At 40.6% G+C, this 25012-nt stretch overlaps 1 protein-coding gene across 4 annotated transcripts in view; it reads left to right on the top strand.

Annotated features, from left to right (window-relative positions):
- Positions 1–25012, top strand: part of SMAD1 (SMAD family member 1) — a 71297-nt gene that overhangs the window by 12706 nt on the left and 33579 nt on the right. For 3 of the 4 annotated variants that reach the window (XM_080676248.1, XM_080676250.1, XM_080676251.1), the window contains exon 2: positions 17345–17928. In XM_080676248.1, the coding sequence (XP_080532374.1) occupies positions 17529–17928 (400 nt within the window). In that variant the 5' untranslated portion in view covers positions 17345–17528. Of the gene's footprint in view, positions 1–879; positions 1078–17344; positions 17929–25012 lie in introns of all 4 variants that reach the window. The other variant, XM_080676249.1, reaches the window with a different exon arrangement.

The raw sequence follows: 25012 nt of genomic DNA on the forward strand, positions 1-25012 counted from the left end.
CCCGCGGCCCCCCCCCCCCCCCCCACTTTTTGTTTTTCTTAGAGGAGAAAAGAGATAGGAAGAACAAGTTTGTGTGTTTGACATGTTTTCCTTTTTGTAGAAATCACCAATTCCTTGTGTTCTGGAGTCTAGAAGTGGAGTTAAACAAAGCTCTTGAGGCCCGAGGCACTTAGATTACAAGGAAAAGAAGCGGGAAAGTGGGGGAGAATAGAGCAGTGGTCCATCAGGCAATATGAAATTAGTGGTAGGCAGGGGAGTTTCTCCAGCATTAGTGGGTAGAGGCCAGGGCGATACTGAGGTTGAGAAAGCCTGGAATAGAGGTGACAAGGGGGTCTGGAGGCAGATAGAAGTGGCAGTGTCACTGACTTGTTTCTGCCACACCAGGACACCCAAATCTCTCGAATTGAGAGTACTATTTTTTTTGCCATTATTTGTAGGTAGCATGGAGGTTGCCAGCTATATCGGAGCCATTAAAGTGAATATTTAAATATATTACTTGTAATAACCATGATACTTGAAGGAGTTCTTTAACTTTTCTCTATCTCTACATTTGCTTCAAAAAAAAATAAATAAATGAGGCAGTAATTTTTGTTTCATTTTGTTTATGTTTTCATAAGGAACCCTAAGAATAATCAGTGGGAATGTAAGGAAAGTGGATTTCTTAAAAGGAGCTTAATTTTAATGTTCCATGACTCATCATAAGAAAAGAATATTAAGAATATTATGGGCTGTTGGTGTGAAGTAATGGTGTCATTTTCCATATATCTTGTTGAGGTATAGCTTAATACTTCTTATCTGTAGTCTAGGCTCTTTAGATTAAAATGAACTTAATTTTGTCATTGCTGCTCTGATAAAACTCTTGGTTTTTCTGTGTTCTAGGGAAGTATGAGTAACTTAAGAAGGGAAACAACAATGAAAAATAAATAAATTTGGAAGGGATGGAATTGGATGGATTAAAATAAAACCATAAACCCTGATTCAGTAGCTCAGTTGGTTAGAGCATCATCCTGCTACACAAAGGTTGTGGGTTTGATCCCCGGTCAGAGCATTTACCAGAATCAACCAATTAATGCATGAGTAAGTGGAACAACAAATCGATGTTTCTCTCTCTCTCTCTCTCTCTCTCTCTCTCTCTCTCTCTCTCACACACACAAACACACACAATTTAAAAAATCAATAAATAAAAATTTAAAAAGGAAACCATAAACAAATCCTTGCTTGTTACCCCCTCTGCTCTACGCATGAGACAAAGGAGGACGTTATTTAGGGGAAACTGGGTGGTCGAGGGGTTGCCTTGGCAAGCTCCTTAACCTTTCTGCACCCCAATTTCATCAGCTCTGAAACGGTCTTTACCGCCTAGGATTCTTGTGAGGATTAAGAGAGTTGATAGGTATAAAGTGCTCAGAACAGAGCCTGGCGCTTCGTGGTGGCGGTGGTAGTGACGTGAGAATGGCACATGATTCTCTCTGGACACTAGAGTAGTTTGAAAATTGATGGAGACCACGGGTGAGCTGTTACGTGAGGTCTCCCATAGAACCACCTGCATGACAGCGCTCTCCGTTTGAAGTTGGCGGTGATGGTGATGAGAGTTTGTCGGGTCTTCAAACTTTCAGATGTTCTGTAAAGACTCATTTGCATTTAGTCTGAATTTCTAGAGGAAGATAGAGTGACTTATATGATAAAATATGTTTGTAAGTTTTTATAATAAAATCATTACTTTTAACTGTCATCCACTTAAAGATTTTCCACAGAAATATTTGAGTCTTGAACAGGTATTTTTTTTTTAGATTTATTGTGTTCTCCGGCATATAATAGTTTTATTATTAGTGTTAGCAAAATGCGATAAGGAATTGAAAGCTTTCTCTGATAAAGCAAAACATATTCCAAAAGCAATGGCTAATTTCTCTTAAGGCTGCTTTGGTTTATCCATTCCATAGTTCACACCCATCGATGCAACTGGTCAGTAGTTGGACTCATTTGTATTTCCATGGCACAGCAGGTATCTCAGATCCCAGGATGCGGGGGAGAGGTCGTTATGGCAAATGGCAAAGAAAATGGCATAGGCTGTTTGTTGGCCACTCTCCCTGCATGTGTGTTCTTCCTTAAACAGCCTCAACATGTCATGCGGCTCCTATTAGTCAGCTTTGTAGTATGGTTCTCCCATCCCTCCCCCACACCCTTTACAGCTGTGACCTTGGTGGTGGTGGGAACTATATTGTCCTCCTTTTCTTTCCACTGCACCTTTCTGTTGGTGGTAAGCACTGTAAGAACTGTTCCATTCCATAGTGAATTAGTGGAGACGAAAGCTGTCTTAGTAGCTGAACGTGTAACGGAGGTCTGGGGTTCTGAAGTCTTCTAAGAGCACTCTGTTAGGGTTTTCTATTCTGATGGGTAAGTCACTGCGGAGCGGTGAATGGCCAGCACGGGGCTGAGCAAGTGAAATGAGGCAGCCAAGGTCTGGAGTCACGGGGCAGGTCTCACCGGATTCTGCAGGTGACGCTCACTTGTGTCCACAGCATTATTTCCCTAACCCAGTGAAAGAGGTCGCCTTGGCTGCTTCCAGCTCTCGCTGTAGGGAGCTCGTCTCCGTTCAGCTTCTGCTCTGAGGTGGCCAAGTGGACGTGGGGAAGGCCAGTCCAGTGTTGGGCAGATTGAAAACAGGATGCCATTGATTGTCATGTGGAGGAGAGTGAAACCTGGCTGATCTCCGTGTTTGTTTCAGTGATTATGTAAACTTTGATTTTCAGGCGTTATTTTATTTTTCTAAGTAACAGATTTCTGTTTTGGGAAAGGGACAGGACCAAACTGCTCTTGAGATATTTGAAGAGCACAGAACATTTTCTTGGGTAAGATTCATGCACTGAAAAATTTGAAGGATGTTTGAATTGTTAATGGAAATTTTTTGTTATGTCATGGCATTTTGTAAAATTGAATTTTATTATCATGTGCCTGAATTGATTAATAAAAAAGTACATTCCCAGCCATATCATATTCACTCAGAATTAGGTCATATAATCCAACCCTGTATACATAAATTATTCCGTTCTGTACAGAAACAATTTCAGTTATTTTTTTCTTTATAAAACGTTAAGTCTTTCTACCTCTTGGTCATAATACTGTCTTCTGGAGCTCTGTAGACTACATCTCTTACCTCTGTTTAGTTTTTATTTCTTTTTATTATTGGGGTTTTAACATTGAAAACGGTAATTGATTATTTAAGAAACCAGTCGGCTCTCTTACACCCTCCTCCTATCTCACTCCTAAAGGTAACCGTGTGTTCAGTTTTGTTTATTTCCTTCCAGGCCTTTAAAGATGCACATATATTGTACATGTGCAGGTTTTGTTTCTATTTGTAAAATGAGATTATGCGACATATGTTGTTCTGCAATTAAAAAAACACCCAACAGCCCTGGCTGGTTTGGCTCTGTGGATAGAGCGTCAGCCTGTGGACTGAAGGGTTCTGGGTTCGATTCTGTCAAGGGCACATGCCTACATTGCAGGCCCAGTCCCCAGTGGGGGGCATGCAGGAGGCAGCCAATCAATGATTCTCTCTCATCATTGATGTTTCTCTCTCTCTTTCTCTAACTCTCTCTCTCCCTTCCTCTCTGAAATCAATAAAAACAAAACACAAACAAACAATGAACAATTATGGTATGGTTTTCTTTCCATGTTAGACATGAAAGTCTGTCTTCTTTTTTCTTTTTTTTAACAGTTACATCATGGTCGGATGTACCATCCTTTGTTGTTAGACATCTGGGTTATCTGGGACGTGCGTAATTTTGAGCATTGATGAAGCTGATCTGAGGATGCTGCTTCCCTTGTAGCTCTCGTAGGTCCTGCCTGTGTTCTTCTCACCTCATACTGTGGGGCTTGGAGGTGTGGGGATCCTCCTCATTGTCACCCCAACCATCCTCCCACCAGCCTCCATGAAAACACCCAGCTTTGAATATCCGTCAGCTTATACCACTCCCTTCCCTTCACGTACTGCCTCACTCCCCATCATTCAGTCTCATTCCTACAAGATTTTAGCTTCTAGTTGTGACTCCCTCCATGCTGCTCCTCTGATCACTCTTGGTCTACTTCTCCTGTGACCTTTGATCCCACCTCAGATACTCAGTCCCATAGTTCCTCTAAAAATTAAACGGATTTCTCCAAGTTTATGGTTAATTCTTTTGTTTATTTACGTAAGCAGGGAAGTGTATGTGTTCATGGCTCTGCCTTCAGAATATCTCCAGCATCTGACCCCTTATGCCGTCACAATCCAAACCTGGATCATCTCAAACTGCAACAATTGCCGCAGCTTCCTAACTGGTCTCCCTGCTGCTTCCTACTTCCATCCTTTCCGTCTCTCCTCAGCCCAGCAAGCCCTGCAGTCCTGTTAAACTTACAGTCAGAGCATGACTTACATCTCTCCTCACATCTCCCAGTGGCTTTCATCTCAATTTAGAGGGAAAGCTAACAAGTCCCTACGGGTTCCTATGTCTGCTCCCCTCACCTCTCTGATCTCATCTCCCACGTCTCTCCTCGCTGTGTTGCTGTCCCATTGGGCTCCTTGCTGTTTGAACAGTTCAGCCACATTATTGCCTCCGGCCCTTTGCACTTGCACGTTCCGCTGCGTGCCGTGTGCCTCCCCAGAGATCCACGTGGCTCTCCCTCACCCTTAAGGCTTCCATTGGGATGTCAACTGCTCAGTGAGGCCTTCCATCACCCCTGGAATGTAGGTCTCCTGAAGGCATGGCCTTTCTAAAAATGACTGCTTTTGTCTCTTTTCTTAGTGCTCTGTCCCAGTGCTTAGCATAGTGTCTGGCACAATATCCGTGTCTGTCAAATGCATTGAATGACTGTAGTGCTATCGGTTTTTCTTTTTATCGTTTTTTAAAAAATAAAGTTACAACTTCACTGAACAGATAAAAACTAAGACAGAAACTTTTTTCTTGTGGGGTATTTTTTTGTATATACAAAAATGTTAAAATTAGCTTTCTTATTTGTGCAACTGCTCTCAATAAAATGTCACATTTTTCAGCATGTTATAATTTTCAAGTCAGTTTCACATATTTATATTTAACCTACCCAGTGGGGTAGGTAGTGGAATCAACATTTTGTGGGAAAGCAAATTGGGGCTCAGAGAAGAGTTTTGCTCACAGTACAGCAGCTAAGTGGAAAGCTGCCATTGCAACCTGCTCCTGATTCCGAGGGAAGGACTCTTGTTTTCTCATTTAAGAACATCTTAAAACGACAGAAACACCGCGGGGGTTTTATTTTGAAAGTCTGGAGAAAGGCGCCCTGATTTCTTATTCCCGATTTAGCCTGCCTTTTGTTCCCATGTTGAAAGTACATAAAATAAATGGTTAACTTTAACATTCCTGACAATGACAGATCAACAAGTTTTATTTCTCTCACCTGTGGAGGAAGTGGCCTCCACCCAGTTTTACTGAATTAGGAGGGAAGTGATTTTTTCAAGTGATAAAAAAGAAATAAAATTCCATGCTCTTCCCAGAGGAGGAGTTCAACAATTGGGAGAATGGTGTGAGACCATATGTTGGTTTGTAAAAGGATATAACTTGTAAAGATGTTTCCTTTGATGCCTGTGATGAATATGGATGTGTTTCCCTTCTAGAGGGTCCAGATTAAATTATTCAATTAGCTCTGCGCTGAAGGATCTAAATATAGGGAGAGGGTTCAGGCTGTCCTGCCTCGTGAATGTCCGCTCACCCCTACAGATGTGCAAGTCTGTTGTCATAAACAGCACCTGTGAGTTCAGTGGAACAAGAGAAAAATGTTCCAAAAAATGAAACAGAGTAGGATTTTTTTTTTTTTTAACAACGGGTAGTTTTTTCCGCCTATTCCATTTTTTCCTGTGAATTTGGCATGTGCATTTTTTTTTTAAAAAAAACCTGACTTAATAGGTATTCGTATCTGTTCTGTTTAAAATGTAGATCAACCACTTGCTAGAACATGGGTCTTGAGAAGTTACTTAACCTCTGAACTCAGGATTATTAGTAAAGTCGAGATAATGATACAGACCTTAGTGAAGATATTTGTAAAAACAATCAGTATAATGCTCGTGTAAGTAATAGCCCAATTAAACTAACTTCACTCACTTGCTAATGATGCACCATTCATAACTGGCCACTCAATGGAAATTTACCACATTTAGCATTCTTTGCCATCTGTAGAATTGCTGTGCTCAAAGAGAAGTCTTTTTTCCTTAGAGACAACTACTGTAGACTGCTCCCCTCCTGTAGTCAATGCAATTAAATCCTAAAATGCCTCTGGTCCTCCATGTCCTATGTTTGAGGAGTGAGCACTTGCCGGTCAGTGACTCAGCACTGTTTGAGATGAATAGAGGAGAAGTTTGTCAGGGTGAGGTACTTGGGAACTGGCTCTTTCTCGAAGGCCACCCTGTGCTAAAGGACAGTTTCCCACAACAAGGCTGAATTTGCGAAAGGGGATTCAGGGGGACTAAGGAATGTCCTACAACTTTTGGAAGAAGTGGCAAGGAGATATAGAAAGAAGCCAAATTTGTTTGGTGACCTTGAGGACAGGAAGAAAACTTTTAAGTGCCTTCAGTCTCCTTAAGTAAACAGCTAGTTCTCCAATGAAACATAACAGAACTGACACTTGCTATTCTATATGGACTCTCTCTAAGAAAAATTGACCAGTTGCCCTACACACAGCCCAGTTTTATGAGGACGGACGGACAGACTTGTGTATGCAGAGCAGGACCCGAAAGCATTCTTGTCGTAAAGAATTTTCTAACACAATGAAGATAATATTGAGTAGCATACTTGGCACACCTCAACTATAAACCTACACTTACAAGCCACATACAGGTTTGACCTTGGAGACTCCTGTAATTGTGGCATCCCTTGCTTCATTTTCATCAAGGGGGCGCTACTTTTGAAATCATTTGACTGAAATGTCATAGCTGGTGATGAACGGACAAGCGGTAGGTAAGCTAGAATTCAGGGTCTACGTGGCACTCCCTTGCTTTTCGATTCCTGAGATTCCCCATTCACTTAACACTCTCTTGAGAGACCACATGGCAGCTCTTGCTAGCATGTCACTCAGTCACACCTGAGAGACTGGGAGCTGTGTTGTGAAGGCAACAGTACCTGCCTAATTGCATCACTAAAAAGGCTTTCAAAAGGCTTGTCCTCTCTCCTACCTTCAACCCCCGATTTCTCCAGATTTGGGAAATTACTCTCTGAAAAAGAACACACGTTCATGAGAAAATGGCAAACTAGTTATTGTGCCATCAATCACATGTTTAGAAAGTTGGGAAATGTTTGGCAGTAACCAAAACAAGGCTTGATAGTAAGGGGTTCAGTGAGGTGAAATTTGACTCTAGGTGTTGTTGACAGCAGAGCTTCCCTGATGCTTTGATTTGAAACCGGGCGGAGTTCTGTGATCCGCAGTGGATCTTCACATTGCCTTCTCGCATAGGACATTTGTTTGCGTTCGTTTTCTTTTTCTGAGGACTCTGTCGAAGTAGAGTTCCTTTTAGTCCAACTGCCAAGCCATGAAGTAGGTTGTTTCAAAAGTGTTTTGGAATCTGTAAAAGAGATGGAGAGCGATTTTATCCATCCTCATTTTTTTTCTTGTTCTAAGTCCTCCAACCCTTATTTTGGTTGGTGATGGGCTGCTACCTTTGGTTATTTTGGGGTATGTTTCACCCGTTTGAAATGGAGAAATGTCAAAAGTTAAGAGCTCTTTTAAAACAGGGAAAAGGAACAGAGGCGCTTCACCTGTTTTCTCCTACAATACCAACACTTCAAAACCAGGCTAGTTAGGAGTTGGGATAACTGGTGAAAAGAAACATTTGAACATTGTTGAAACCAAATCAGAGAGCATTGTTACTTTGGGGTGTTTTCTGAGACTGAAATAGCTAGAGAAAACCCATCTCTGTTTTTATGTTCATTGTAATGGCATTATCCTGTGTAGCAAATTTTAACTTTTTTTTTTTTTTCTGCCTGCCTGAAGTGTCAATATGTATCATTTTCCTTAAGGATCTGTAAAATAAGTAATCTTTCATGCTTTTATTTGGAACTGTTTCGTGTTGGTACCATTTTCAGTTGTATTCTTCTTGTTCCAGAGTATTGTCAGCACCTGTCTTCATTATAGCAGTTCCGTAGTCCCCAATTATTCGTGGGGGATACATTCTAAGACCCACCCACCCACCTGCATCGTGGATGCCTGAAACCTTAGATAGTACCAACCCCTGTATATACTATGTTTTTTCCTGTACATACATGCCTATGATGAAGTTTAATATATAATTTGGCATAGTAAGAGAAATCAAGTAAGTTAAAAAAATAGTCCATTTTGGAATAATGAAAAATTACATTACAGATCTTCCAGCATGTTCATTTTTTCTGCCCTTGTTGATGTTAATTTAGCTAGGCATGCTCATCAGGCCTTGAATCCTATCTAAACTTGAATGTTAGGATAGATGACACATACCTTTTCATAATACTAATTAATATTGCCACCAGTCACTTTATGCAACACGTCTTTTCCATCTCCTTAGCATTCCCTATGGTGATGTGTTGTAGATATAAAAATGCTAAACTACAAAAATCATATGGTTTGCTTATGATTTCTCTGAAGCCCTGCTGTAGCTCTTCTTTGGAAACTCAAGTCTTACTTTTTCTGTTTATTCATAAGATTATCTGTTTAAGCCCTAGCCGGTTTTGCTCAGTGGATAGAGCATCAGCCTGTGGACCGAAGGGTCCTGGACTCGATTCTGATTCCGGTCAAGGGCATGTACCTCAGTTGCAGGCTGCTCCCCGGTCTGGGCCCTGGATGGGGCGAGTGCAGGAGGCAACCAATCAATGTGTCTCTCTCACATCGTTATTTCTCTCTGTCTTTCCCTCTCTGTAAAAATCAATGGGAAAAATACTCTTGGGTGAGGATAAAAAAAAAAAAAAAGATCATCTATTTAAGAAGAAAGCTAGTGGTATGAGTCAGGAAATGTGCACACGGTTTATTTACTTACGTGGAAATACTCGTCTCCCCCCAAAATGGATCAAGTATTTTTATAGAAAGATAACTTTTATAAACCATTTTCAAAGTAAAGTTAATCAATATCCTGTGATTTTAGTTTCTTGGTTCTTTTGATCTTTATGCTTTTATGTTTCACCATTAGAGTTAAGATAGAGTAATGAACCAAAGAACAAGAAATGAATTTTAAAAAGTGAGTTGCTTGTGTCATTGAAAATAGATCATTTATCTTCTGTTTTCAGGGTAGTAGGATTCTGATTTTTTTTTCACCCCACTCACATTTTGGAGCCTATATTTTGTGTTTATTTTTATTGCCTAATCTAATTATTCTCTCAATAATTAATGGGATCACATATTTTGTCTAGCTCACTGAATCCCATGCCAGTGCAAGACGTGTAAAGTGGCACTGGTCTGAGGCTACAGAGGACATTGGGTCATTAACTGTCTCCTCTCCTTCTCATCCTTTTATTACAGGTACTTGGTTTGTAACCCTTGGTGGCTACTCTCCTCCCTGCCGCCTTCTTAAAAAATATATCTTCAGATACAGATCAAAGTAATTTCCTTTTAAAACGTTCTGTGGGAAATTGGGATCTGAACGATAAGAAGTGGCAGAGGGTGTGCTTTGTTGATATTCACACAGTCGGATAATACGGGTGTCTTCGCTGGAAGAGGATGAGATGAAGAGCCCACTGTGGTCCAGTTGGCTACTTAGGTTTCCTTTAAACATAAAGCGAGTTGCACAGCAGTTAAAGGCTTGTTACTTTTTTTTTTCTTCTTTTTTTCCTTTTAACATTAAGGAACACCACATAAGTTACAAAATTAAATATCCAAGTCAAAAGGCGTATTTTTCTCATTGGGCTTCTGGCAGAGCTCAGAGAAACCCTTCTCAGGAATAGGACCCCACAGGGCAGGGCTCTGAATTGAGAATCCTGTTTTAAACTCCCATTTTCATTACTTCTGAAATCAGATCGCACTACAGGTCCAGCCTGACATGGAAGTAGAGATTGTGTGTGGCTTGAGCTCCTGAAATGGAGTTTTGTTGTTTTGTAATTAGCAAATCACATATAGAGGCTTTAAACATTTGTTTTAAAGTTATACTTTTTCATTAAAGAGTGTTTGGAAAGTTTAGAAAAGTAAGAGAGAGAGAATACTAACCTTCCAACCCAGCCCCTGTTCATATTTTGGTGTATCTGGATAGTTGTTTATGTTATAGATATCACTTTGCGTTCTGCGTGTTTTTCCCAGTTATTATGTAGTTTTTATAAGCATAATTTTAAAGGGTTATAAAACAGTCTATTGAGTGAATTGTACTATAGCTTACATAACTATTTTCCAATTATTAGATACTTCTTTTTCCCCCATAATAAATAATGCTCTGATGAAAACCTTTGTACAAAAACTTTTTACCTTTTCTAGTTCAGAATATTTCAGACTAAGTTTCTAAAAGTGAAACAAAGATCTCAATATTTTAAGGCTTCTGGGGGAGTCTTTACTAGATTAATGTTTTTTTTTTTTTTTGTCAGTGTGAAATGTTTGTATTTGGAGAAGCGGGAAGGAAATCTCTGTTTGCTGACTCATGTTTTTATTTTGCACTTTAAACTGATAAGGCCACTTAACTTTTGACATAAACTAAAGCAGGAAGTACAAAAAGGGGCAGAAAATAATGAGTTGTCTTGCCAAGGACAGAGTATCATGGACTCATTTGAATTCCTAATGGGAGGTAGATGACCTGTTTGACTTGTATATCTGAGAAAAATGCTTACCTCAAAAACGCACAAATTAGTGATCGGCCTGCATTTTGGGTCATCTGTGCATTTATATGCAAAGGGTTGTGATCTTGGCCCTTTAATTTGTGAGTGACATCAAGATATTCACCCCCTAACTGGCCCCTGCAGTATTTTGAGGTGGTATGTTTGTTTCTGTTTTTGTTCTGTCTCTGTAAAGACAAGACTTCCTGTATTGAGGATATCACCTTAGCTGTCTTTCTAAAGCATAGATCTAGTCATGTTGATGCTCTCATTTAAAACCGTCCACTAGTCTACAGAATGAGATGTATCACAGGCCCTTCACAGCCTTGCCCCTGCCCTTCTTATCAGTCTTGTATTGTCTCCCACCACCTTGAACCCTAGCATTTCTATTATGTGTTTGTTAAAATTAGCAATTTAGAAAAGTGGTTAGCCCTAGCCAATTTTGATTTCGGTCAAGGGCACATACCTGGATTGCAGGCTCCTCCCCAGCCCAGGCCCTGGTCAGGGCTCATGCAGGAGGCAACCAATCGATGTGTTTCTCTCACATCGATGTTTCTCTCTGTCTTTCCCTCTCTCTTCCACTTGCCCTAAAAACTAATGGAAAAATATCCTCAGGCAAGGATTAACAACAAAAACGTGGTTAAAAGAAATTGAGGCTGCCGAGCCAGACAGTATGGGTTCAAACTCTGACTCTGCCATACAGCTGTGTACATAAACAACCTCGGGCAAGTCGTACAACTTTCTACATTTCACTTTCCTTAGCTGTAAAATTAGTGTTCACTTTGGGGGTTTATTGCAAAGATTAAACTAGTTAATAGATGTGAAGTGCTTGGAACATATTCTGTCAGGTAATGATTGCTCAAAATGTTAGCTCTGTTGTTTCACAGAATTCTATGCATCCTTTAAGGCCTGTCTGATCCCTCCTCATTGACGAACTTCCTGAAATCCTGGAATTAATTGTTCTCTCTTTTTCTGCTCTGTGTTATTGATGCCTGTTTTAGAGCTTTCACCGCATAGCATCATAGTTAGGCAGTGGCTCTTGCATTAGAATGTGAGCTCCCTAAGTATGTAGACATCTGTGCCTCTGCCCTCGGAGAAGCACAGAGCTCAGCACAGCGATGTTGGATGAATGTCAGTTTGAATAGTTAAAACACGGGTCTGAAATGGTGGTTTTTAATTCCCTGCCACCCCCAACACACGTATTAGTGTAACAAACCCTTCAGGGATAGAGCTTCAAGTAACCTCAAGTAATTTTTCAATAACTCACCCCCTCTACTTGAAAATCATTGGCTAAACTATAAAGAAGCAGTTTTTGGAATAGAAGAAAATGACATATAGAACAAGAAGAAATATATTCCCTTCATAAACTGTGACTCGAGGACTAGACAGAAGTTGTCTTTCTTGTTCTTTTGCAAAACTAACTTTTAGTAAATGATCATGTCAATAGGTACACTCTGACCAAGTGTGACTTTGGATAATAGCATCATTTTGTTTCCTGTTTCCTTTCCTGTTAAATGAAAATAATACCAGCGTGAAAAGAACTGGTAAATTTGGGTAAAACTCTTTACTTTAAAAAAGGAAACTACTGACTGCTACAGCCTATTAAATAATATTTATATTGGTTAATATTTATTCATATTAAATATTGAGAATAAAGTTGAAGCTCCACACTTGGCCTTCTGATTTCTCCAGAGAGCTAAACATTTGTTGAGAATCTGCTGTGTGCCAGGCACTGTGCTGGACTCCAAAGATAGGAAGACAGAAGATTGAATTCCTTATTTTATTATAATGAGAAAGATGTGTAAATGACCACAGAGTAGCTATGGACATGCACAGTTTGCTGTGAAAGCTGTTCATAATCATTATCTTTTTTAATTTTGAGGATCAGTAATGATTTTCTCCTCTTATTTGTTATTGATAAGTGCCTTCTCGTTTAGTAACCATTTTTTCTAGAGGTTTATTCAACTTTATTACTCTTTTCAAAGAACCAACTTTGATTTTATAGGTTTTCTCTATTCTTTTTCTTTTTTTTTTTAAATAACTACTGTCATTTCCTTCTACTTTCTTTGGATTTAATTTAATGTTGTTGTTTTTTCTTGTGGTGGATACGTAGAATATTGGTTTTCAACTTTATTTTTCTTTTCCAATATATGTATTTAACAGTATACATTTCCCTTTAAGCATGGTTTGAGCCATATCCTACAGGTTTTGGTTTGTCATATTTCCATAATCATTAAGTTAAAAAGGGTTTCTAATTTCCATTGTGGTTTCTTTTTGACCCATGGATTTTTTTAAAGTATAATTATTTTCAATAACAACATTTAGTTACTGATTTCTTAGTTATGCTATGATCAAAGGATATATTCTGAATGGTTTTGCTCTGTATGGAGATTTGTTTTATGGCTCATTATATAGTCATTTTGGGTAAATATTTCATGTGTATTTGAAGGTATTTTGCACTCTACAGTTCTTAGATACAATGATATACATATATGAATTAAACATATTGTTAATCTTCTGTATCTATTGATTTTTGTGTTATCAGTTACTGTGTTAATCTTGTTAGCTTCTGCTTTATGTATTTTGAGACTGTTATTAGGTGCATAAAAATTTGATATATTCATGATAGGGATTGTGATATATTCATGGTAGATTAACTCTTTTAACATTATGAAATGTCCCTTTTTATCTCTGATGAGGCTTCTATTTTGAAGTCTATTTTGTCTGATTGGCTAGCTTTGCCAGCATTTTGGTAAGAATAACCATCCTTCCTATGAACCTTTCTCCATCCTTATATTTAATCTGTGTCTCTGGTAAGTACACTGTGGTTAAGAGGAGCTCCCCATCCTCATCCCCATCTTTTACTTACATATTTAATCTGTTTATATTTAAGTAATCGCTGATTCTTTGGGGATTAGATCTAAATTGTATTGTTATTTATTTGTCCCATCCATTATTTTCTTCTTTTTTCTCCTTTCTTATATTCTTTGTATTAGTCATATTTAAAAAAATAATTACATATTTTAAAGCTACTATTACCTTTTTATAGTTTTTAAATTATTCTTTCAGTGGTTGCTTTATTATGACATGACTTCAAAGCTTATATCAATAATAATTTAATTCTTTACCGTAGCCGGGGCAATATAGGGAGCTTAGAACACCAACTTCATTTAGCCCTTTCTGCTTTGTTGGGTTATGCATCTTAATTGTATGTTTTAAACAGCAAAGCGATTCCTATTATTGTTTTGTGACATCAGTATTAATGTAGACTTACCCTTTTTTACCCTTCTGGAACTCTTCATTCTTTCCTGCAGTTCCTTGTTTCTTTCTAGGAACTATTTCCTTCTGCCTGATGAATTCCTGCTGGAAGCCAGTTTTCTCAGATTTTGCTTATTGGAAAACATCTTTATTTCACAATCATTTCTTTGCATGATTTTTCCTACTAAGTATAGAATTCTGAGTTATCAGCTCTTTATTTACATTTGGCATGCTAAGGATATTATTTCATTGTATTTATCCTCTTGGGGATTTATAGGGCTTCATGAATCTGTGGCTAGATGTCTATTGTCAGTTTTGGAAAAGCCTTGGCCATTATCTACAAACTAGGGGCCCGGTGCACAAAGATTTGTGCACGGGGGGTGGGTCCATCAGCTCGACCTGCACCCTCTCCAATCTGGGAGCCCTCAGGGGAGCCCTCTCCAATCCAGGAGTTTCTGTCTGTCTTTGCAATCATATGAGCGAATTGTCCGAGACCCCAACCCAGTTTGGTTTGTTGCTCACAGAATAATAGAGGCATTTTTTTTCTTTGCTTCATTGGTGGAGATTTCCTGAAAGTTTTAGGATATCTTCCCTTTAATTTTTCCTAGACACTCTGATTTTACTTATGTCTCTCACCTTTGCTTTCCCTCCATGCCCCACCTCAACAGTAACTTGCTCCAGGCTCACTTTGCTCTAGTGTCTAGGAGATCCGTCTGCCACCAGAACTACTATTCCCAGCATTCCTGGTGCTCCCTGCGCTCTGGGCTTCCACTTCCGGTCCTGGGGCTGCCACCAGAACTGCTATTCCCAGAATTCCTCGTGCTCCCCGTGCTCTTGGTTTTCCCTTCCTGCTCTGTCTCCGTTCCATGGCCTCCCGCTCTGCCAAGTCCTCCAAGCCACCAGCTCTCCCTCTCTTCTCTTCGTCTGGTGGCTTGGGGAGCCAAGTTCCCCAAGCCGCTCCGCTCTCCGCCGGCTCTCCCGCTCTGCTCTCCACCCGGCGCCTGTGTATGCAAAGTAATCCTCTATCTTTGTCAAGTTAATTTGCATACTCACTCCTGATAGGCTGGTGAGTGTCGCGGAGGTACGGTCAATTTACATGTTTCTCTTTTATTATACAGGATACTGCTTCTGCCAGTCTTCTCTTTTCTCATTACCTTGATCCATTTTAGTATTAAGATGATTCTAAGCAGTGTTTTAGTATAAAACTGATCCATGTCATTTTTGCCCTTATGAGTCTGAACTAAAAGCCTAGTGTATTCACCAGGCCTCCTTCTTAGCAGGCCCTCAACTCCATTTTCTTTTGTTGTTGTTGTTGTTGTCTCCACCATGAGACTCATGAGACTATTGAAATCTCTGCTTGGGTCTTTAGCCTCTTTCAGCATGGCTACTAGGCCTCTTGCTACTCATAGCATAGGCTTTGCAAATGCCTTGAAAAGAAAAGCAATGAAGAATGCTCAGCTCACTTCATTGCTTTTTCCTTTTCTCCAATATCTTGGCCACTCTGGTCCTGAGTACCTTCGTTGCTTTTTAATATATATATATATATATATATTTATTGATTTCAGAGAGGAAGGGAGAGGGTGAGAGTAACATCGATGATGAGTGAGAATCATGAATTGGCTGCCTCCTGCACACCCTCCACTGGGGATCAAGCTGGAAACCCCAGCATGTGCCCCCACCAAAATCAAACCATGACCTCCTGGTTCATAGGTCAACACTTAACCATTGAGCCATACTGGCTGGGCACCTTGGTTGCTTTTTGATGCCATTAAAAGCTAGGCTCCCCCACCCTAGTTTGTTTGCATTTTATTCAGCTTTTATAGTAATTTTTGGGAGGAAGTTTGTTTGATACATGCTACTGCATCTTAGCCAGAGTTTGTGTAAAGTTATCCTCTTTAATCTTTCTCACCTTTTGTGCTTATATCTGGTTAAGGGTAACTAGAAGGTTTAAATGAGACAACGTCACTGAAGAATTTGGTGAAGTACGTGTTCATGTGCATCATTCTGTTCATGCCCATAGAAAGCAAATTTGAAAAAGTATGAAATCAATTTCTTACCTTACATATCCTGTGGCCAATAGACATAGGCTTGTTCATTGAGTAAGTACCTTAAATTGTTGCTACATTTATGTGGTAAATATAGAACTACTACTTCTTTTAGCATAAAAAATACTTGAGGAATAAATGAAAACCTTTTTTTTTGTTGATTCAGGTGTGTCTTAAAATACATTTTTAGTGCTATAAATGAATCTAAATATAAAACATTATAATATCTGGTGAGAACTTGAACTGTTTTGTACTAAGGTGTCTATTGCTTCTATCTCAGAAATCATGTAAAGAGTAACATACTACTTTTTATTTTTTATGTATTTATTTATTTTTAAATATATTTTTATTGATTTCAGAGAGGAAGGGAGAGGGAGAGAGAGACAGAAACATCAATGATGATAGAGAATCATTGATTGGCTGCCTCCTGCATGCCCCTACTGGGGATCGAGCCCACAACCCGGGCATGTGACCTGGTTCATAGGTTGATGCTCAACCACTGAGCCACGTCGGCCTGGCAGTAACACACTACTTTTTAAACTGTGTCTCAGTTTATTCATCTGTAAAATGACAATGCTTTTATTACCTAGCTGAAAGGATTATTTAAAGGATTAAATGCTGAATGTTAGTCTGCTTGGGCTGCCATAACAAAGTGCAGCAGGTCCTTGAATGACATCATTTTGTTCAATGTTTTGTTATAACGTTGATGAGATGCCATACAAACTCTTGTTTGTATCAGTTAGCCTATGGTAAAAATCGGATTCCTTATACATTGTTTTGCTTAAAGTCGCAGAACCTATCGAGAACATTACATGAGGCCTTACTGTACTATAGATTGTGTGGTTTAAACAACAGAAGTTTATTTGTCACAGTTCTGAAAGCTAGGAAGTCCAAGATCAAGGTCTCAGCCAGTTTGGTTTCTGGTTTTCTCTTCTGGGCTTGCAGATGGCTGCCTTCTCTCTGTGTCCTCACATGGCCTTCCCTCAGTGCATGGGGGGAGAGAGAGATACTCTCCCTTCTTCTTGTAAAGCCACCATTCCTATCAGATATGACCCCACCCTCATCATCTCATTTAACCTTCATTATTTCCTGAGAGGCTCCCTCTCCAAATATAGTGATGTTGGGGGTTAGGGTTTTAACATGAGTTTTAGGAGGAACATAGTTCAGTTCATATCATACTATAATACATAAAAGCACTTACATCGTACCTGGCCCATAGTAATTCTTTAATAACTTGTGGCTTGTGGTAGAGATGATTTTAAACTTTTTTTTTTCTTTTTTCTTTTCTAGGTACTGACTCTGGGTTACCTTTGGAAACACGAGGAATGGTCCTTTCTACTTTTCAGCACCTCAAGACTAAGAAGCTAAGGAGAGTCCTATGTAAATAAAGGGAAATCCCTCCTCTGGTCCTTTTGCATTTGGAGGCTCCTGTATTTTACCATAAACAAGGAGTGTCTTCACTGGTGCCATCACCATGAACGTGACAAGTTTATTCTCCTTCACAAGTCCAGCCGTGAAGAGACTTCTTGGGTGGAAGCAGGGCGACGAAGAAGAAAAATGGGCAGAGAAAGCTGTGGATGCTTTGGTGAAAAAACTGAAGAAAAAGAAAGGGGCCATGGAGGAACTGGAAAAGGCCTTGAGCTGCCCGGGGCAGCCCAGTAACTGTGTTACCATTCCCCGCTCTCTGGACGGCAGGCTGCAAGTTTCCCACCGGAAGGGACTGCCTCATGTCATTTACTGCAGAGTGTGGCGCTGGCCCGATCTTCAGAGCCACCATGAACTGAAACCACTGGAATGCTGTGAGTTTCCTTTCGGCTCCAAGCAGAAGGAGGTGTGCATCAATCCCTACCACTATAAGAGAGTGGAAAGCCCCGGTAAGGGAGTCTTTTCGTGTTGATGCGTTTAGCAGATCCGTGTTGTTTAAGACGTCAGAATAATTCCTTTTCAGTGGAGTTTTGCTATGACATACTCCCTGTAGAGGATGTGTATGAATTATGTTCTGCTATGGAATCATTTGATGTAATTACTTTATAAGATATTTTTAATTTTTTACATGTTTTACCTTTTTTTTGGGGGGGGAGTCTATAGTAAAAGATACGCTACTTTAAAATTTGTACGGTTTTGCTCTCAAATTAGAGTCCACATTGTAGACATTTGCTTCAATTGGAAAGTGATTAGGCAATCTTAAGCACTTAAGTATCTCATGGTCAGATTGGAACCGATTTTGTTGATGAATTAATGGTTACCAAGAGTTCCAAAATACGTCTGTGCATTAGAGTCACATGACCTCCCTCCCAGAAATTCTGATTCTTGTATAGCCTAGTAATCCATGTTTTTAACAAGGTGGTGCTGATGTAGTTTATTAGGTTGTGTTTGCTAGGTCATGTCATAACATGGTTCTCAAATAAAAGGCATTCTTTTTTTTTTTTTATGGAGTATTTAAGACATACAAACAAGAGTTTAAAGACTGGGGAATCCTATCTAATAAAAGAGAAACATGCAAATTGCCTGTACCTCTGCTACGCCCACAAGCCATGCCCACCAGCCAATCAGGAGTGAGTATGCAAATTAACCCAACAAATATGGAGGCAGCCACAGAGCTGGAGCAAGCAAGAGGCTTGGGTTGCCCCCAGCAATGGAGGAAGCCAAGCTTCCTACCTGCCCTGGCTGGCCCTGGCCTCCGCTCAAGGCTACAAAGTTTCAATTATAGAAGATAAATAAATCCCAGATACCAGGTCCTCTGCTTGGGTCACCGGGGGGCGTGGCCAGCCTGCAAAAACCACAGGCCCCTCGCCCAGGCTGCCCCATGCCCCAAGGGAAACCCCACCCTGATCCAGGACACCCTTCAGGGCAAACCAGCCGGCCCCCACCCGTGCACCAGGCCTCTATCCTATCTAATAAAAGAATAATATGCAAATTGACCATCACTCCAACACACAAGATGGCTACCCCCATGTGGTCAAAGATGGCTGCCCCCATGTGGACACAAGATGGCCACCACAAGATGGCCAGCAGGGGAGGGCAGTTGGGAGGGACCAGGCCTGCAAGGGAGGGCAGTTGGGGGGTGATCAAGCCTGCAGGGGAGGGCAGTTAGGGGTGACCAGGCCGGCAGAGGAGGGAAGTTGGGGGCGACCGGGCCTGCAGGGAAGGGCAGTTGGGGGGGTCCCAGGCCTGCAGGGGAGAGCAGTTGCAGGGGACCAGCCCTGCAGGGGAGGGAAGTTAGGGGTGACCAGGCCTGCAGGGGAGGGCAGTTAGGGGTGATCAGGCCTGCAGGGGAGGTCAGTTAGGGGCAACCAGGCTGGCAGGGGAGCAGTTAGGCATCAATCAGCCTAGCAGGGGAGTGGTTAGGGGGTGATCAGGCTGGCAGGCAGAAGTGGTTAGGGGTAATGAGGAAGGCAGGCAGGCGAGCAGTTGGGAGCCAGCAGTCCTGGATTGTGAGAGGGATGTCCGACTGCCTGGATTGGGCCTAAACAGGTAGTCAGGCATCCCTTAACGGGTCCCAGATTGGAGAAGGTGTTGGCTGGGCTGAGGTATACACACCCCCGTGCATGAATTTCATGCACTGGGCCTCTAGTAATATAATAAACATCTCTGTATCCATCACCCTGTTTAAGAAATAAGAGATTACAAATAAAACTGAAATTACAGTTTATACCTCTCTGATCCCATTACCTTCAGTAACTACTATTCTGAATTTGATAGAATTTTATGGTTATCACTAGAGGCCCGATGGAGGAAATTCTTGCAAGGGGCTCAGCCCTCGCAGCTATGGCGGCTGCCCTGGCTTTGTCTAGAAGGTCTCCCGGAAGGTCATCTGGACGGTCGTTCCGTTGTTCAGCTGTCTGATCTAATTAGCATATTACACTTTAGTTATTATAGATTCCTATGCATGCTTTTTAAGTATAAGTAACAGTATTAGTACATATGAATTCATGTCAGTATCTATTTTGTGTACTTAAGATTATCTATAATAATAAAAGTGTAATATGCTAATTAGACCGGACAGCTGAACGACCTTCCAGATGAAGCCAGGGCTGCGAGGGCCGAGGCAGCCAGGCCTGCGAAGGCCTACTCTTGCATGAATTTCATGCATAGGGCCTCTAGTTATATAATGATATTGGAGGATCCTTCTATAATTTGTTATATTCATTTACCATTAGGTTTTTATGACTTCTATTTTATACACTGTGGGATTACTCTTTTGAGTTCTGTGAAAAATCTCCTGGAGATTTTATTGGAATTTCATTGATTTCATTTGGGGTGGGACTAACACAGTCACACCCTGTGCATAATCTTTTCTGAAGTTATGTAGGTCTTTTTAAAAATTTTTCTCCATAAAGTTATTGGACATCTTTTTTAGGCTTATTTCTAATCACTGTTTGGGTTCTATTGTATCCTTTTATAAGTTATATTTTGTTCTAGTTGCTGTTGTTGGGACTGCACTTGCTTTTTACCAACAACCTTACTGGAATTCCCCTTATTCTAATATCAACATACTACTTACTGCTTGTTATACCTGCTGTGATGTTCATTTTAAAAACACACACACACAAAACTCAACTCAAAGAAACATGGTCTTCTTTTAGCTAGAAATTGAGATGGAGCGAAGAGTTTTGGAGAGTAAAAAATATTGTATAAGTAGTACAGCCATGTGCCGCATAACAGTGTTTTGGTCAACAACAGACCACCTATATGACAGTGGTCTCATAAGATTTTAATGGAGCAGAAAAATTCCTGCCACCTAGTGAGAACTCCACTGTCATTTCACTATCAAAGTGGTGTGTTTCCTTCCAAACATCACTCTCTGACCCAGTCATTGTATCGAGGAGTTACAGAAGCTTTTAAGGCCTGCAACCTGAGGAGGACCTTCGTCCCGGCTGTTGCTAAAACTGAAGGAGACACTGAGAAGACACTGATGCAATTCTGGAAAGATTACATCTATGATGTTCAAGGTTTACTTAAGAACCTTGCTTGGGTTTAGGGTGATGTCACCAAGGAGTCTTGAATGGCATCTGGAAGAAAGACACTCAAGAGGTTCATTCATGACTTCAAAGGATTTGCCCAGGATGAGGTAGTTGCAGAAATCAACAAGGCTGTGGTTGAGATGGTAAACAAACAACTTGAACATGGGTGTGGATGAGGGTGACATTGAGGAGCTCCTGAGGAATTGGCTAATGAGGAGTTGTTGGAAGTGGAATAGGAATGCATAGCTGAAGAAGAAGCAAGAAAAAAGAAAACTGCTGGAGAAAAAAGAAGAACCCCCAAGAAAATTCACAGTGAAGGGTTTAGCAGACGCTTTTGCAGACCTAAGCAGGTGCCTTAAAAGGTACCTGAAGAGATTTGTACTCGAACACTGAAAGATTTGGATGGTGCATTATCTGGTTACAAGAAAATCTGTGATGAAGAAAAGAAACAAACCATCACAGACATATTTCTGGAAGAGCGACACCTCCATAAGAAGAGCGCCAGTCAGGTCCTTTAGGAGGTGTTCCAGAAGAAGGCACTGTTACCGTACGAGATGACAGTTCCATGGGTGTTATTGTCCCTGAAGCCCTTCTAGTGGGACAAGGTGTGGAGGTGGAAGACAGTGATGTAGGTGATCCTGGCCTTGTGTTGGCATAGGCTAATGTGTGTGTTTCTGTCTTTAACTACAAAGTTTAGAAAGTAAAAAAAAAAAAAAAAAAAAAAAAAAAAAAATTCTAAAAATAAAACTTATAAAATAAAGACATAAATCAAGAAAATGTTTTTAGACAGCTGTATAATGTGTTCTGTTTTAAGCTAAACCTTGTTTCAAGGGTTGAAAAGTTAAAAAAAATTAAAATGTTTATAAAGTAAAAAAGTTATAGTAAGCTATGTTTCATTATTGAAAAAAGGAAAGTTTTAAAAATAAATTTAGTGTAGCCTTAGTGTACAGTATTTATAAAGTCTTCAGTTAGGGTATAGCAATGTCCTAGGCCTTCCCCTTCACTCACCACCCACTCAGAGCAACTGGCAGTCCTGCAAACTCCATTCAAAGTGCATGCCCTATACAGGTGTACCATTTTTTATCTTTTACACTACATTTTTACTGTACCTTTTCTGTGTTTGGATTCAGACATACTTACCACTGTGTTACAGTTGCCTACAGTATTTTTACAGTAACATGATATACAGATTTATAGCCTACGAGCAATGGGCTACCAGTGGTCGGCAAACTGCAGCTCTGTTGACTAATGAGTTTGCCGACCACTGGGCTAGACCACATAGCCTAGGTGTGCAGTGGGATGTACCATCTGGGTCGGGGGGTAAGTGCACTCTGTGATGTTCACACAATGACAGGATCTCCTAACGATGCATTTCTCGGAATGTAGACCCGCCATGAAATGAGACATAACTGTATGTACAAATAAGATTATTTAAGTGCGTGATGTTAAGAGTTTCTCTTTCTGCAAGTGTTTGGACAGTTATAGGAAAGAGAAAGTTCTTGCAGCTTCTGAAGACGTTGGCCCTGCTGATGATGTAACAGGTGACTCTTTCCTTGGACGCTGAGTAGCCGTAGAATCAAGGCTGCTCATTAGTGGTCGGGGTAAGTGTGGGTTTTCTTTTTCTTTACCAAAGGAAATGCTGACAGCGGTTAAGGAAGTCATCTGACTGTGGTTGTGAGGAGACCATTCAGCTGCTATCTGCTGCTATTAAAATGGCTTCACGGAGACTTCCTGTCATTTGGCTTTTTTCTTTTCTTTTTTATGTTTTTCACATGGTTCTTGAAAATTATCTTCTGTACTTTGAACTTCATTAACTTGAAAGGCCATATTGAACCTGAGCTTGAAATTCTGAGATTTCCATTTTGATCTTTAAAGTAACACCCTGCAGTTAGCTTCCAGGTGCTTTCATTTTCAGCATAATGGCTCCCAGCTGTTGGAAAAATGAAATGCACCTAAAATCCTCTTCACCTGTTGCCAGAATGTGGGTTTCTGACTCTGGCTGCTTCAGTCACTATGTCATTTGTCACTTGGTGAATTTTACCTTGAAAAGGAAGTCTTTACATTACAGGAATGGGGAAGGAATTGGAGATTGTCAGGGGCTGAGGAGGGCAATGGGTGTGGCTATCAGGGGCACCAGGAGAGATCCTAGGGTTGCTGGAAATTCTCTGTGTCTTGACTGTAATCAGTGTCAGTATTCTGCCTGATGTTGTTCTATAGTTTTGCAAGGGGTTGCCATTGGAAGAGGCTGGGTAAAGGCTAGGCCGGATTTCTCTGTATTATGTCTTACAGCTGCATGTGAGTCCACAATTATCTCAACTTAAAAAGTAGTGATTTGGGAAGAAGCAGGTAGTTCAGCTCACAACTCCAATAGTCACACCCCTGCTTTTCCTCTCGACAGCATTGTGCTTGGACACGCAGCAGAGGTGGTCTGTGCATACTTCTTATTTTCACGCACAGAAGATTAAAAAGACATTACGGCCGAAACCGGTTTGGCTCAGTGGATAGAGCGTCGGCCTGCGGACTGAAGGGTCCCGGGTTCAATTCCGGTCAAGGGCATGTACCTTGGTTGCAGGCACATCCCCGGTGGGAGGTGTGCAGGAGGCAGCTGATCGATGTTTCTCTCTCATCGATGTTTCTAGCTCTCTATCCCTCTCCCTTCCTCTCTGTGAAATATCAATAAAATATATTTAAAAAAAAAAAGACATTACGTACTCAAGGATTGAGATGTAGTGCAGTTAATATTTTTTAAAAACAAAAGTCAATATCTTTTCTAAAAAATGTGTTTCTTTATATTGGGAATGTTTTTACTTGAACCAGTGGTGACAGAAACTTTATCTTATTCAAGTGATTGGGGTTTTCTTTTTTCTGTGTTGTTGTTTAAGTCTTGTGTTAGTACATCCATTTGGAGAAGTATTAGTTTATCTGAGTGGCGTTATCTAGGGGTCTGATAACTGAAGTTGTAATTCAGATACTAAGATAGGATTACTACAAGTGCTTTGAAGATTTGGGGTTAATTAGCAACAATTTTAACTATAAAAATTAAAATAAAACATTATGATATGTGTATTCAGGGTTCTCCAGAGAAACAGAATCAGTAGGATACAGATACAGATACAGATAGATAGATAGATAGATAGATCAGAGGAGATTTATTATAGGCTTTGGCTCACATGAGCATGGAGGCTGAGGCATCTCACGATCGCTGTCTGCAGGCTGGAGAGCCAGGAAAGCTGGTAGTGTCACTCCTGGTCCTAGTCCAAGGCCTGAGACCCAAGATCACCCATGTCTCAGGGCAGGAGAAGATGGATATCTCAGCTCAAGCAAAAAGAAAAAGCAAATTTGCCTTTCTTTGCCTTTGCCTTTGTGTTCTCTTCAGCTGCTCAGCAGATTGCATGATGCCCACCTGCATTAATGAGGGCAGCCCCTCTACTCGGTCTGCAATTCAAAGACCCTTCACAGACACATCCAGAAATAGCATTTACCATCCCTCTAGGCATCCCTTAGCCCAGTGAAGGCGACACACACAGTTAACCATCACTCTGTGTTCATCTACATCTAAATTTCTCTTCAAACATTTATGGCACATATACTACTCCTCAGGAATTGAGTCTGCCCAAGAACGACTGGCATGTAATTACAGCGCAGTGTGCCAAGTTGTATAATAGAAGCATGGACAGGGCATGCAGTTAACTCTTATAAGCCTGAGAGTGGCCGCAAAAAAAGCTCACTCAGCTCACACATCTGGGCATTGTGTTCCAGTCTATGTGGTGGTGCAGACATACATGTATGTTTCATTGTACAGAGGATTTAAATCAGTTTATAAGAAGATCTACAATAAAGTAGAAAGTAGTACTAATAAAATAGACCAGGCAAAGCAAATTAAAATGGAAAGTCAAGGCTAAGAGGAAAATGAGCACATGTGTGTTGCATAAGTTACTGTGGTGCAGATATACTGCTGTGGGTAGTTACTATACATTTCTAGTCCTAGTCTGGA

Source organism: Plecotus auritus (assembly GCF_963455305.1).
Source record: "Plecotus auritus genome assembly, chromosome: 6".
NCBI lineage: Eukaryota > Metazoa > Chordata > Mammalia > Chiroptera > Vespertilionidae > Plecotus > Plecotus auritus.